The 16,352-nt window shown below is 38.8% G+C and overlaps 1 protein-coding gene across 1 annotated transcript; it reads right to left on the bottom strand.

The window, feature by feature from the left end:
• Positions 1–692: 692 nt before the first annotated feature.
• LOC143601677 (uncharacterized) lies at positions 693–1,646 on the bottom strand. The gene is made up of 2 exons (XM_077079028.1): positions 1,426–1,646; positions 693–1,290 (listed from the first exon to the last, which is right to left on the bottom strand). Exons 1-2 carry the CDS (start codon positions 1,644–1,646, stop codon positions 693–695), a joined length of 819 nt encoding a protein of 272 aa, XP_076935143.1.
• Between the last annotated feature and the right edge of the window lie 14,706 nt (positions 1,647–16,352).

The raw sequence follows: 16,352 nt of genomic DNA, 5'->3' as shown, positions 1-16,352 counted from the left end.
GTTGGTTCGTTCAACCTGACCGTTTGCTTGCGGATGAGCTGTAGATATAAATTTTTGAATGACTTGAAGCTCTTTCAGCCATTCTTGTAGTCCGTTGTTCGCAAACTGGGTCCCATTGTCACTTACCAGTTCCTGCGGAAGACCATACCGGCAAATGATGAACTCCCAAAGGAATTTCTTAACACTCGATGTCGTGATTGATGCAACTGGTTTGGCTTCACCCATTTGGTGAAGTAATCAATGGCCACTATCAAAATTTTGACTCGTCCATGGGCTTCTGGGAAAGGTCCCATAATGTTAATTGCCCATTTCTAGAACGGGCAAGCGGACGTCACCGGTATCAGCTCATTCTTTGGACGCAGAGTGTTGGGAGCATGACGCTGACAAAAATCACATTTCCTGATTTCTTGCACAGCGTCCAGGTGCATCCCTGGCTAGTAATACCCTTCGTTCATGATCTTTGCTACTACCATCCTTGGGCCCGCGTGTAGGCCACAGATGCCCTCATGAACTTCTCTTATCAGATAGTTCGCATCTTCCGCATCTACACATCGTAATAACGGGCCCAAGAAAGATCTCCGGTAATAAAACGCCATTGTTCATCTGGTAATTCACAACTTTGTGCTTGATTTTTTGAGCTACAGCTTTCTTTGTCGGCAAATTTCCTGACGACAGATAAGCAATAATCGGTGTCATCTAAGATTCCGTTCTAGTCTGAATGACCAAAACTTGATTTTGTGGAATGGACGGGTGGTCAAGGACTTCAACGCGACTATCTTTACCAAAGTGCTCAAAATTTGTTGAGGCCAGTTTGTTAAGGGCGTCTGCTGATTTGTTCTCACTCCTTTTGATGTGAACAATATTGAAAGAGAAAACTTACAGATCAAGTCCTTTTCTTGTAATAGATACGAAGCCATGATATCATTTTTTGCTTCATAAGTTTCGTTAATCTGCCCAGCAATTAACATGGAATCCACCCGTGCCGCCACATGTTTCACCCCAAGCTTCTTGGCTATCCGCATCCCAGCCAGAAAAGCTTCATACTCCGCATCATTGTTAGTACTTTTGAAGTCTAACTTTATTGCGTATGTAAATTCGTGGCCTTCGGGATTGACTAGCCTGAGGCCTGCGCCAGATCCTTCATTGCTTGAAGCCCTGTCTGTGAATAATGACCATGTCTGTCCTTGTTCAGGAGGTGCTTGGGGTTGTTGCTCAATCAGACATTCTTTTTCTCTGCTTTGCGGGACTTCAGTAATGAAGTCCGCTAACACTTGCCCCTTGATTGCTGGCCTGGATTTATATTTTATCGCGTGTTCACCCAGCTCGATGGCCCACTTTGCCAATCGTCCAGACAATTCTGGTTTACTCAAAACATTTTTGAGTTTGTATCCTGTTAATACGTTGATGGGGTGTCCCTAGAAGTACCTGCAGAGACGTCGAACAGCATAGACCAGGGCTAGGACAAGTTTTTCCAACATTGAGTACATGGTCTCCAGATATGACAATGTTCTGTTGACGTAATAAATCGGCGTTTGAACAGTCTTTCTATCCGTCAGTAATACAGCTCCGATGGCGATATCAGATACCGATAAGTATAACGTCAAAGGTTCTCCCGCATAAGGTGCTGTCAATGTGGGTAACTCCATTAAACATTTTTTGACCTCTAAGAATGCTTTCTCAGCTTTCGCGGTCCATTTGATTGTGCCTTCTTGAGGCAATTTCTCAATGTTGAAACGAACGGGTAAGATTTAGCTGCATGGTTTGCTAAAAACCGATTCAGTGCAAATAATCTTCCGTTGAGTGTCAGAAACTCTTTGAGGGAAGAGGGAGAAGGCATGCGGGCTACGGCTTGAACTTTATCTGGATTTTCCTTGAAGCCCGCATCCGTAAAAATTATGCCAAGGAACTCTCCTTCCTCCATCCCAAAGGAACACTTTGCTGGATTCAGATTCATCTTGATGCTTCTTAGTTTAAAATGTTTCCTCGATGTCTCTCAGCATTTGGTCTTCCTCAATGCTTTTGATCACCAAGTCATCCATGTAAACTTCTAGGTTTTGACCGATCTGGTTTTTAAATTCTTGATCCATCAACCGCTGATACGGGGCACCCGCGTTCTTCAGTTCGAAAGGCATCATTTTGTAGCAAAAAGTGCCTTGATCCGTACGAAATGTTGTTTTATCTTCATCACCGCCCCCATGCGGATTTGATGATAGCCTTTGTAGGCGTCACGGAAGCATTTGAATTTGAACGGGGCCACAGCGTCTACCTTGAGATCAATTTCAGGTAGTGGATAACAATCCTTTGTGCAAGCTTTGTTTAGGTCTTTGAAGTCAATACACATTCGCCATGTTCCGTTACTGTTTGGAACAACGACCGGATTAGCCACCCATGTTTGGTACTTTATCTCCCGAAATAATTCCAGCATGAAGCAAATACTGTACTTGATCATTCAAGGCTTTTGTCTATTCTGGGCCCATCTTCCGCTTTTTCTGGACAATTGGTGTAAACATCGGGTTTACCCTTAATTTGTGGTCCGCAATACTCCGCGGGACACCAGTCATTTCCGCGGGTTGCCAGGAGAAGATGTCTGTATTTTTGGTCAACAACTGTTTTAAGAAGGTCCTCACTATTTCTGAAATAGCGGGTCCAATTATGACTGTCTGATCAGTGAATTTTTTGTTCAAAACCCACTTCTCTGGTTCAGTCCTCTGAGTTTGTTTTGGAATTTTTCTAGGTTTTGAACTTTCAGTTGCGAAGCATGTGGCACCAACTGCTCCGTGAGCTGTGGACGGGTCGGGACTCCTACTGCTCCGTGAGCTGTGGACGGGTTAGCATTGAAGTCGCTAATTTCTTCCCGTCCTAGAATGATGCCATGCTTAGATGTTGCTGGAAGAACCAAAAATTCAACTTCCTCGGTTCTTGAATGAATCTCGTCACTAAAAGTGACCAGGAAAGATATCACCCCCCGCGTGTGCATTACCTCACCTCCAAATCCGGATACGGGGGCATGGATAGGTTTCAATTTCTCCTTATCCTCATCGTCGAGTTGTTCAAAGCACTGTTCGTACATAATGCCAGACGTACTACCAGTGTTAAAGAAAACATACTGTGATCAGCAATGACCAAAGGGGGCAGTGATAATCAAAGGATTCTTATTGCATGGTCCGCCTTTGACTCGTGGAAAAATTACTGGTTAATTTTTCCATTCCTCGTCCAGGAATTCTCTCCTCTTTCCTCTCACTCTACATCCGCCCTGAATCATATGGACATTAAAATCTTTGACTTGCTTTTTGGGTAGGCCCTGGTTATCTCGTGCGGGAGCCATTTTAGTCCCTTGTTTTGTACCTTTGACCAAATGTTCTAGTTTCCCAGACTTTACAGTTGCTTCGATTTCATTTTTTAGAGCCACACACTCGTTTATGTTGTGTCCTATGTCATTGTGGAATGAGCAATGTTTTTTTGTTATCGAGGAACGATCTTCTTGGCAATGGCTGGGGTTTTCTGAAATTCATATTCTCGGTGGTGAGGATTTCTGAAGGTGTTTTTGACAATTGAGTCCAATTGTTGGAGGACCGTGCTGAAAAACTTTGTGTGTTCTTATTACCGATCAGAGATCTTGCGTCGAATGGTTTTGATACCTCCGTGCTTGACTGAAGTCTAGACCAAATTGTCCGCTTTTCCTGTTTATTAGGCCGTGGTGTTTGAAATTCCACTTTCAACTTCTGCCTTGAATTGTTATACCCTAAGGTTTTCTCTGTTCTATCATACAACTTTGTCGCGCTCATGATATCATCTCATTCTTGTGGCATTCCATCTCTGCCAGTTAGTGTACGGATCAACGCATCACATCTAACATTCTTGCTGAAAGCGCCGTGAAGCATATCTTTGATGATTCCGCCGATGTTCAGACTTTCATCATTGAATCGGGTAATGAAATCTTCCACAAATTCATTATCTCGGCGAACAACGTCCAAAATTTCTGACTGGTCACGAGTGTGTTTCTTTTGCTGGCTGAACTGTTGGGAGAATTTTTTCACCAGATCATCCCAGCTGGAAATTTGACCATCTAATTTTTTGAACCATTCACGTTTTGCCCCTGTTAGTGTCAATGTGAACATGTGACACCAATAGGGAGTGTCCATCCACGAACACCACCTACCGCCACAAAGTTTTGGAGATGATTGCTTGGATCGGTCATTCCGTTATATTTACCCACCGATGTGGGTATTTTAGCATTGACCGGAAAGGGTGTTGTTGCGATGCGTGCTATGAATTTTGATTTCTTAGCAAAGGCTGCTGGTTGATAGTAAAATCTTCCTCCGCATCACTGTGATACTGGTATGGCGGGCCATGTCCCACGGGCGACTAATCCTCTCCCGCGAACGCAGTCTGCTATCACCACTATAAAAACTGAAATCACCTAGGTGATATGTTGAATAATGACTATAGAGTTTGTCCATGTAGGATGGCATCCGCATGTCCATACGAGGACGGGGACGCAAACTTCGTATTTCACCCAGATCTTGCTCCGTTTATTGACTATAACGGATCTGACTTCCTCTCACTGTTGGTGGAGGAGAAAGAGATCTCCTGGGAGATTCATCATAAGTTAGAGTGCGGGCATGGAAACATTCATTACGCACTCTACACTCGTATTCGGCTTCCATATTCTCTTGCTGAATACGGAGCCACTCGTCAGGTGACAAGAATCCCCTAGATCTAGAACTATGATAAGGGGTTCTTGCCGACTCCGAGTCACCAGAGTGTTCCTCCAGACCCAAATCTGAGCGAGTCCGTCGAGTCTCCCTCATAATTCGCCCCAAGTCTCCTAGGTTAGAGTCTTTTGGGGCCGCGACACGTCCCAAATCAATAGTAGCAGAACCAATTGGTTTCGTAACACGCTCTAAGGTAAAACCTCCAAGTGTTACATCAGCGCTTCGTGAACCATGGGGCGTGGTACGTGCAAAAATACTTGAAGTCGTTCCTCCACGTGTTTCTGTGTCAATATCTCGTGAGACAGGTGCCGGAGTTCCCGTCGGCCCTTCAGGAAATTGACTCATATCGTACCCCGAAACGGAAACAAAAAGTTTATTACTGTTCTAACAAAAGCACGGATGGCGCCAATGAAGAAACATGGATCTACTCCCCTAGATGGGTCCTAGATCCAATGAGTCCATAGGGTAGGATACAGATAACGACCAACTACGATATGTTCACAACTTCCCAAAGTCCAATGACCGGAACCTGCAAAACAAACACCGTGAGCTCGTTACGGGAAGGACAAAATTGGGGGTCTTCCCGTAACCCTCCGGCGTGAGAATAATTACAATTCTGATGTAGAGAAAGTACTTAAGTATATAGAGAGAGTACAGTGGAAGTGAATGTATACATCATGGAGATTGAGAGGGTTTATAGCCGAAGGGTGTGGAAAGGTGATAGGGCCAGCTGTCCTTGTCAGAAGATGCTCTCGTAACAACCTGGACACGTATCCTCAAATGATAGGTTCAGCTATACGTCGCATGTGCATGTATACCAACCTGGACGGGTGTCCTTATGGGATAGGATGATAAATAGCCCTGGCCATGTGCACCGTTATAACGATCTTGCCAGGTGTCCTTTATTTATTGGCCGAGAGATCACGTATTTCCCAAGAAAGCATCTTGGTAAATCTTTTCGAAAGTAATTAGTTAATTACAGCTGTCCTGAGGCATTACCTCGTGGTCATCCAGGTGGACAAATACTCTGTCCTGTGGATGACTTCTGAGAGTGCCAGTATACTTCCGCATAAGTCGCATGGGTGTTCCTTCCTTAGACGGTTATGCGGGGGATCCATATGTCCCGCGGGTGTACTATAGGTGGTTTCCTATTGACCCGACGGTGGTATTTAAGGGTATTTGGGTCATTTTGGTACCCTACCTCTGTAGTTTCCAAGATATAAAATGGTAATTGTTCACTATGGGTGAAGGTGATATCGGTTATCCAATGGGAACCCAGAAGTGGGTTCATTTCCTGTTAAGTCCTCGCTTAGTGGAGTTTAAGTATTGACGTATGGATAAAATGCTCTTTTGCAGGTTGGATCTGTGTACCGGAAAACAGGCCTTACGGTGTTTGTTCCCATCGTGTTTTGCTTTGGAACTTCATAAGGAAGTGAAGGTGATTTGAGTGCTATGATACGACCAATGGTGGACTGGTTTGGAAATGGCGATGGGGATGGCGTAGGCAGCCCACTACGGTTGGACAGTGTTCAAAAGTTGATGGTTGCCTATATCTTTTATTAAGTATCATACTCACTCCTAATGCGAATATGTGGCTTTGGAAATGTTTAGAAGACTTTTGTGTTTTCTTTTTAAATCACTTAGATGGGAGATTGACACTTCAATCACCCGGCACTAGATTTTACCCCGGGGTGTTCAAAGTCGGATATCCGAACTTACGGATATTCGAACCTTTCAGATAGCGGATTTCACTATTCGAATCCGAAATTTTGGATATCCGGCCAGATAGTGAACCGGATATCCGAAATATACGAAAATTATCCGAAATATCTGGTGATTATCCAAAATATCAGAAAATTTATCCGAAATATACGACAAATTATCCAAAATATCCGAAAATTATCCAAAATATCCGAAAATTTACCTGAAATATCCAAATTAATATTTATTATTAAATAATTAAAAAAATATTTCGGATAGTTCAGATATCCGAGAATGTTCAAAATCACTATCTGAATCCAAACCGAACATTCGGATAATTCGGATTCGAATCTTCGGATACGGATTCGGATTTTTTTGAACACCCCTAATTTTACCTATCGGCTTAAATTAGTCTCGATCAAATTAAAATTCTTCTTTTAAAGATCTCATCCTTGATCGTATTTCAATGGAGTGGGATTTATCGCCTAGGATAGTTAAAGTCGATCGGAACATCTTATCATGCATTGTGCGGTCTCAAAGTGTGTATGACCTCACATCACGATTGGGTCAAATTACCAAAAAGGGTCAACTCAATAGGACGGAAGAGATTATTGATTATCCAAGCGAAAACATAAAGAAAACAAGGAGGAATGTCATGTGTTTAAGTCTATTATGGCGGCAACATTTTGGATGATTTGGAAAAGTAGAACCAACTTGATTTTTAATAAAATGTCGTCTCAAATGACCACGGTGATAAATGCAATCAAATCCACATCCTTCTTGTGGGTGAAGCATCGAAACAAATGCTCAGCATTAGAGTGAGAGAAATTATCAAGTTTAACTTTGTCAATTTTTTTTTGTAAAAACACAGTACTTTTGTTGTTTTCTTCTTTCTTGTTTGTACTGGTTTACTTGCTTCTAATGAGTATGCCTCGTTTTCCTTTAAATAAAGTTGGCATTAAAAAAAAAGAATTTTGAAAGATATATTGAGTTGTGATAGTTATAACAACTGATAATTTCGGCGATTGGAAGCAAAATAATTGTTTTTAGAGAAGACTTTAGACAAATTCTCAATGTTATTCTCATGGTAGTAGACTAGACATGACATTGTCAATTCGTTAAAGTTCTTCCTTCATTTGGGGAAAACACAATACGTCCGATATGGTGATATGAAACAAATAAAGATATTTGCGAAATGTTGATGATTTAAATGATGGTGAGACAGTTATGTATATAATTCCATTTGGGCTCATTATAAAATATTATAAAAGTTCTTAGAAAATTATATATATATATATATATATATATATATATATATATAGAGAGAGAGAGAGAGAGAGAGAGAGAGAGAAAGAAAGGTTAAAATAAAAAGTTATCTTTTCCTAAAAAGTGTAGGAAACATTTTCTACCATTAGATAATAAGGGTAGGATTGTAATATTAATTTTTTTCTTTTTATGGTATGTAAATTTATAATTAATACAAAATTATTATACATCCAGTATTTCTTCCTTATTATTCAGGATTTAGTTCACAATTAATATAATTTAACAACAATTGATATAATCATGCATGATCGTGATTTGTATATTCATTATCAAGATCTTATTATTAATCTCCAGGTTGAGTTAATTGCGCCAACTTGTATATTTTAAACACACCAATATATTTGGTGTGTTTCTGGTCATAGCCAACACTAAGAAAAACAACAAATATACGAGAAGACTTTTGATGTGTTTCTGTCACAACTACACAAAACACACTGTAAAACCATTAAACAATAAAACCGATAAAACCAATAATATACTGAAACTCTAGAAATTGGGGGTTTCAACAACAAAAAACACACTGTAACACAAAACACACTCTCGGAATTGAAAAAAACCCACCGTCGGCTGCTTCGATTTCCTGTTTATCGTCGCCAATTATTGAGACGATTTTGGGTGTTTGAAATTATTTGACGTGTGTTTTTAATTTTTGACGAGGACTAACTATATAGAATCTCACAATCTTTTTGACGTGTTATTTAGGGTGGAATAATTAGATAGTATTTAGGTAGTTGAGTTTATTTTGGAAGTTCCATATAAAATTGCATGAAAATAGGAGCTTCCATGAATATTACGTTGACATTCTGCATGCTACCAATTATTGTATACCAAAAATACCCTTAACGCATCACTTTTACCCTTTAACATAAAACACTCCTCTAATTCATCCCACATTCAATCCTAGCCATTGATTACCAAGATCCTACCACTCACATTACTTCCTACACTTTTTAGACACACTCCTCTTTTTACAATAACCCCTATATATATATATTATTTTTCAAGTTACTTAACAAACTCAGTTTTATTGTTTCTTTAATTTTTTGCTTCCATTTGTTGTATCTCCTGTAAACAATGTTGTACATTTCTTATTGATATGAGGATGCTCCATGTGTTCATGGGTGTTTTACACGTGCTCTGCCTAGATGATTTTTATGTCTTTTTGTTCGATGACCACGATGAAGGTATTTGTAAATTTGTGTTCAATTGGTGTGAACTTTGGGAAATTGACGAAATGGAAGCTCGAAATGTGATCACTTTTCACACTCAATTTTTCTATTTCTTTAGTTGTGTGTTTCCATGTGTTGTGTTTCCTATAAACATTATTGTGCATTTTATGTTCAGCAATGATGAAGATGATTGTGTTGGATCGGCAACTAAAATGGCATTACACAACCAACCAGATATAGTGCCTCCTTGATTCTGAGCCTGAACTTACGGATCTGAGATCTGTGTTTATTGTTATTGATTGTTGGTACAGGTAGATCAAACACTTTAATTTGACTACACAATTTTTGTGGTTGATTATTATTAACTAGGGATGAGACCGGTACCGAAAATATCGATCCCGAAAATCTCTAATTCTTGGTATTGGTACCGAAATATTCGGTTCGGTACCAGTACCAAAGGTAAAAATTCGGGAAATACCGGTATTATACACAAAATAGTATGAGTTTTTATATTGTGTAAGAAATCTGTTTATTGTGTAGCATGTCAAAATTTGTTGTATAGCTATTTAACATGTAATAGTTTATATGATGATTATAGATTTATTGATACAGTTTCTTGCCGATTTTATGTTCAGTTGTGAATGTGTTCAACTTAAAAAAATGTATGACATATTGTGTGGGGAACTTGGTTGTAGTTTATGGAATGAATATGGTGTAAGATGTTATTGTGTAGGAATGAATATAGTGTAGGATGTTATTGTGCGTACGGAATGAATATGGCGTGCAGGGAACTTGTTTGTGATTTATGGAATGAATAGTGTGTAGGATGTTACTGTGTATGATACTAGTTTTGTTACTTATGGACGTAGTGTTTGTTTTGTATGTAGGTAGTTAACTGTTTTTGCTCAATGTGTGGGATGTCATTTAGTGTATAGGATGTCTTGTTTGTTCTGTATGATATCACGTTTATTATGTATGTAAGAAATGGTTATTTTTGTTTTTTGTATGTTGGTTGTTAAATGTGTTACGTCTTTGGCAATTGTGTAGGTTGTGACCTTTATATCTATCGTTTTTAGACTTGTACATGAAAACAGTGTTCGATATGATGAACAGACTTAAGTATAAAGAAAAGTTTTTGAATATTTTAACTTATAACTTTTAATATTTCTCTAATGGCAATTTACGTTGTGCAGAAGTTGTTCTTCGTGAACTACTTGAACAAGATTGGTCATCCAAAGGTGGGGGCAATGTATTCCTTAACACCAATTAGGTTGTTCTTATAATGGGTCGCACAAAACAATTACAAAGATGCTGGAATTGTTCTCTTTCTCATGGGCCTATGGAGACCTAGATGGGGAAAGGAATTTGGGTAAATGTAACATGGAGTGTTGAGAAAAAATTAGCATGTGTAGGTGTGTGTAGGTAAATTTGTAGGTGTCGGTGTTTGTGTAGTTAAATATGTATTGATGTTTATATTCTTTTTTCTTTTGTTAACAATTAAACATTTTATCATTGTGCAGCTTCTGATTCAATGTTTATTTTATATAAAAGTGCAGGAAAACGTAGTTTTGTTTTTTAGTATGACATGAAGGTTAGTTATGAATGTTTTGTTAAATGTTGTAGTGTATATGATATTACATGGTAATCTGTGTAGTATTGTTATGGTGTAGGATAGTTATTTTCTTCATTAATCATATATGAATCATCATAATAATAACAAATCACTAATGACACCATAAAAGTCTATGATCACTTATTTTGAAACATTATAAAATTGAATTGGGCTATTAATAATCGTTGATATTAAAGCCTTTAGAATGTTACCTTAATTAAAGTTAAGTTTAGTTTACTTAAATAAACACTCTAGCATTTTACTATTATGCCCCATAATTAAATTTAAATAGAAATGAAAAAGATAAATTGTAATTGGTTGAATTCATTTCTCGTAATAAATTGATTTCTCTTCTAAACTTAAACACACACACACACATATACACACACACACATATATAATAATAATAATAATACATACACGCACAAACGGGTAACAAATAGTTCTCGCCCCCTCCCCTTATTGCCCCATTTGTCGGGCCGGGGGGGGGGGGGGTGTTCCATATGAATATCACCCCCATCGTCTCACATTTCTCGTCCACTACGGCTGGCCTAAATACACCATACTAACAGTAGTTAGTATGGTCATTCCGTTACTTCAACAAAGAATATAGTACTTCCTGTTAGATTGTGAATGGACAATAGCAAATTACATTATATTTTAGCTAAGGTGTATTACTTACATGGTATTACAACTTTGCAGGTGACGCAATTTGAAAATAATGTTAGTTTTAGACTCATAGCCTGAAAATAGTGTTAGATATCATAAACATAAACATGAATAGTTTTGCTATGATTTTATAAACCCCGCAACACGGGGGTCGAAATACTAGTTACTATTTAATGATCAACAAGAAAATGTTCCCGTGCGTTGTAGCGGAAATGTTAATACACATTAGTCCACACGTTACAATGAGCGTTGATAAAACACAAAGTTAATAAAGTTCGTCCACACATTACAATGGCTCAATTTTAATAAAAAAAATATATCGAAACGTTGGTAGAAATAAGGTCGTCTTTGTAAAAACTAAGGTGTCGTAGAGAAAGCAAAATTCTGTTATATCTCACATACACGTTTTGGTCATGCATTGCATGAGCTTGTTATTGAATCAAATTATATATAAGCGTATGTAGAAGAAGCATTGTTGTTTGTATTTGAATTTAGAGTAATATTATGTTTCGAACAAAAATTTAAAAGTATATAATATTTGATCTAGATTGTTTTTGAAGGAAACTTACGTGGAAACGTAAATAAAATAAGAGTTCACAATGATTTAGAATTTTAGAAAATAAAGTATAAAAATTTGTTAGAAAAAAATATGTCAACATCAAAAGTTAGTTATAATTATTGCTTGTTGGGGGTATCTGGCGTGCGAGGAACGAAAAGATCTTCCAGGATACAAGGACACCCACTAGAATTGTTATCTATAATATTAAAAGTTCATCCTTTTTTTTTGTGTCAAAATAGAACAAAGTTTAAGGTATTGTCTTGGGTTGAATAGTGTAAATCTCCTATGTACATGTAATTTTCCGATGGTCCTCGCTTTAAGGCCTTAGTCAGGGTGTGGTGAATGAAGCTTAATTTTCAAAAAAAAGTTATAATTGATTAATTTTTTTGCACACATGGTTAAAAGCAATTGGTTATTCTTATGAATAGTAAGTGTTTATATATATATATACACACACACACACTAATAAGAGAGCCCGCGCGTTGTGGCGGGGACACAATGGAGATTCGGTCGGTATAAGTTTACTTGTGGGGGAGACGTGACAGGAATTCGAAGGAATCGGTACGCTTCGTGATTGCGCCGTAGTCCGCTATATGTTAATGCAACAGATTTTAGTGGATGTTGATGAGACAAAGAGAGTGAGACGTTTAAGGATAACACAAGATAATTTGCAATATGGTACTCGTTTATGTTAACTAGTCATTTTGTTAGATTTCTTATTAGTTTATTATCTTTACCGTTTTATTTTTATTCAAGTTCTAGAGTTAGTAGCAATAAAATAATTATTTATCTATGTGATAAGCTTTAAATATCTAGGTATACCTATATATTTACATATCTATGTATTCGGTGTCCCCGCTGAATACATAGGGTTTGGTCCGTTAGGGTATAGGTATTTTACATATATATTGACTATAGCAATTAATCATATTTAAAAACAGAGACTTACATCAACACAATGTATATTCAAATATGTTTTACATAATAAAATTTGTTTGGTATGTACTATTTGATCAGTAAATTGATAAAAATGTGTAAGCAATGTTTTTTTCTATCAAAGATGGGGTTGATATGTGACGATAGAGTTCGACCCGGTAACATGCCATAACTCATTAATCATATTGTAATACTACTGATTGTGGTGTGTGCATTTCACTACTTTTAATACACCTCATTACTGCAGCTCCAATTATGCCTGAAATTTAGATACTATTAAGACAAAAAAACATTAATAATGAACAAGAAATTTAGATACTATTAAGACAAAAAAACATTAATAATGAACAAGAACACCATATGCACCAGCAAAAGATGATACAAAAGGTTGCATTTGATCACTAAATCCAAAATTTAGTACTTTTCCTAATGGATGTCGTTACAAATTCAATTTGGGTGATAAACTACGAACTAAAAGAGTAATTTACCGGCCAATTCAAGCTTTACCAAACCGGTACTTAGTAGCTCACAATTAATCCAGCTTGTTTAGGTTTGTATCATAGTGGTGGTAACCATGAATAATGGTAGGTAGTGTTGGCAAACAATGGAATAAATAGACTAAAATTATTGAATCTCAACTTAAACTGCCACATGTATAATCTAACGGCACCATAACTTTGCCCAAAGGAGGAAGAAGTCGATTCAAAATCCATATAAATAAAAGTGCCTTCTGAAACCAATATAAAAGACAAGTACCAAAGTTACTGTGGGTGGGTCTCAAATAGAAGCGCAGTACGAAATGTAATTAAAATGATGCTGAAAACATACACACATGGAGGTTTTTGAAACTCTTGACAAACTTTCCACATCTATACATGTTTTCTCCATCCAAAACTATTTTGAGAACCGACAACCGAAAGCATATAACCGAAGAATAAATCAAAACAGGTAAATTTTACATACAGTCATCATCACCAATGAAGAAACACTAAGTTACCCCGGCAGATTACGGATAATCTTAGGGTTAAATAGATGTTTCCCACGAGGGTTAGGTCCGGCAAAGATGGTTATTCTTCTGATGACCTGCAAAACAGACACCGTGAGCTCGTCACTGAGAAGGGGGGGTACCTCCCTGTGACCACCCTCCGGCGTGAGAATCAGACTAGATTGCTCTGAATATAAATGTATATTAAGAGAAATAGCTAGAGCAGATCAGATATGTGATGGTATAAGATAGTATATGATAAGATAATAAGATAATGATACCGTTCCAAGGTGTTGGAGTATTTATAGCAGAAGGTAAGTTTCCAAGCAGGTACAGCCAGCTGTATAATATTCCTTTTCTACCAACTGTGGGCTACGCACGTGCCATGCTGGTGGTTGGTGGGTAGGCAGCGGCTGATAGTGACATGGCCGGCTGTGTACTATTCCTTTTCCACCAACTGCAGGCTATATACGTGCCACGATGAGGGTTGGTGAGTAGGCAGCGGCTGATAGTGACATTAAGTACTAGAGCGTGCTGCTCGTCATACTGTTGTCAGTGAGCTGTCACCCTGTGATTGGTTCATGGGCTGCTTTGGTCAGATCTTGTCTATTTTGTCCATACCTTGGCAGGTATAGTACAAAAGATCCTCCAAAAGCGTACGGACTGGCTTATTTGGGCGGGAGTATTCTCGCCTTGCTCATTCCTTCTTCAGGTGACATTACTGAATTATTGAGAGTTAGTGCCTTGTGCGTGTAGCCTTGCTATTAGTGCGGGTAGCCTTCCCTGATGGCTTGTATCCGCAGCTGCGGGAACAGGCGGGGTACTTCACCATTGGGAGACTTTTCCTGCAGGAACAGCTTGCGTACTGCGCGTAAGGTCTTCATCTCTCTGAGCATGGTGGGTCCTGCGGAACCAGTTGGTCTTTGCGCAGACGTCCCTCTTCAAGGTGAGTCTTGCGGGTCCAACTGGGCTATGCTGGGACCTACCTCTTCAAGTCCCCCCAGTCCAATGTTCTTCTCATGAATTGTTAATAAGTGAGGTGAACTTTTGGACTTAAGCAAAGGGTTTTGAAAAGGGTTTTTAGTTTTAAGGTTTTCCGTGGGGATTCTTCCCGCGGTTTTCCTAATGTCACGTGCAGAAATTCCCGCCTTTTCTGCTTGATCTTTGGGTAAGATGCGGGTAGGTGTGTAACCTCCTCGCAAGTCAGGAGCGTTGAGTTTCACTTGTGTAGATTCTCCACGAGGTTTTGGTAGTTTTAGACATAGTGATCAATTATGTTAAACAACCAATTCCATCTTGGAGCTTGAAACAATCTAGTTCTCAACGTTCCCGCTATACGGGGATGTTATTTCCCTTTCCACAAGCATGGCCCAGAAGATCCTTCTTGGTTTTAATTCCCTGCAAGTGCTAAGTATGTGAAGGGTTTCGCCTTGACACTGTACCCGCACTCGTCTTATAGTTACTTGACTTCCAAGGTATTCTTGGCTTCAATTCCCTGCAGGTGCTAAGTATGTGAAGGGTTTCGCCTTGACACTGTACCCGCACTTGTCTTACGGTTTCTTGGTTACCAAGGTATTCTTGGCTTCAATTCCCTGCAGGTGCTAAGTATGTGAAGGGTTTCGCCTTGACACTGTACCCGCACTTGTCTTACGGTTTCTTGGTTACCAAGGTAAGGGGGTATAGTCCCTCTTATTTTTGAATCTTTGAATATTTTTGACTTGCTTTATAAACGTTATATGACTTGCTCATGCATATTATAGTTTAATTTGGCACTTGTTTTGCCTCATAAACAATATATGATTCGCTCATGCATACTTTAGTTTAACTTAGCAATTTTCCAAGTGTTTTGAATAAGTTAACCTTTCGACGCATGGTTGTTAATAGGTTAGTGTTCAGTTTCCTCTATCATGATTGTGCGGGTAGGACCGTCACTTTCATTTAGTGGGATGACCAATCTTCACCTATAACTGACCTGCGTGAAGGTTTTCCTCATCTTTTCATTAGAAATTTTTGCCGTTTTGTGTTTATGCGGGTCTTGCCGCCTTCCACACGCAACGACTTACTTCCCCACTTATTTATGCGGTGAATACCGGCATATCAGTGTTTTGAATAAGTTAACTTTTCGACGCGCGGTTGTCAATAGGTTAATGTTCAGTTTCCTCTATCATGGTTGTGCGGGTAGGACCGTCACTTTCATTTAGTGGGATGACCAAACTTCACCTATAACTGACCTGCGTGAAGGTTTTCCTCATCTTTTCCTTAGAAATTTTTGCCGTTTTTTTGTGTTTATGCGAGTTTTGCCGCCTTCACACGCAACGACTTACTTCCCCACTTATTTATGCTGTGAATACCGGCATATCAGTGTGGTCAGATCATAAGTATAAAAGTAAGACCATCAGCGTCAATGTGATTTGGAGAATCATTTCCATTAGAAGTGGCTCTAGGCCTTTTCTTTACAAGTTTGGAATTGATCTACATGCAGCCTGTGTAATTGAGCTCCCTTCCATGTTCTTGGGATGGGGGTGTCATCGAGCCTTTCGAGCCGATATGCACCTGGTTCGGAATCTCGTTGTTTACGCAGTATGTAGTCTCCAACATTGAAGCTGCAGTTTCATCCGTGTTTTCCCCAACTGGGGTTCTACACGCATTAGCCTGCTTAGCGTCCATTACGCCACGAGGT

Source organism: Bidens hawaiensis, unplaced genomic scaffold (genome assembly GCF_021521415.1).
Source record: "Bidens hawaiensis isolate Kalapana, Puna unplaced genomic scaffold, B.hawaiensis_p1.1 tig00056962_1, whole genome shotgun sequence".
NCBI classification, from domain to species: domain Eukaryota; kingdom Viridiplantae; phylum Streptophyta; class Magnoliopsida; order Asterales; family Asteraceae; genus Bidens; species Bidens hawaiensis.
The sequence above is the reverse complement of the archived record's forward strand: the minus strand, read 5'-3'. Positions and strand labels throughout refer to the sequence as shown.

What these genes read in the sequence shown, in the direction of transcription:
- LOC143601677 (XM_077079028.1), bottom strand. Translation starts at nt 1,646, where the DNA reads ATGGAGTTACCCACATTGACAGCACCTTATGCGGGAGAACCTTTGACG. An exon ending in GCTGTTCGACGTCTCTGCAG is followed by an intron (nt 1,291 to 1,425) that starts GTACTTCTAGGG and finishes ATATAAATCCAG; the next exon opens with GCCAGCAATCAAGGGGCAAG.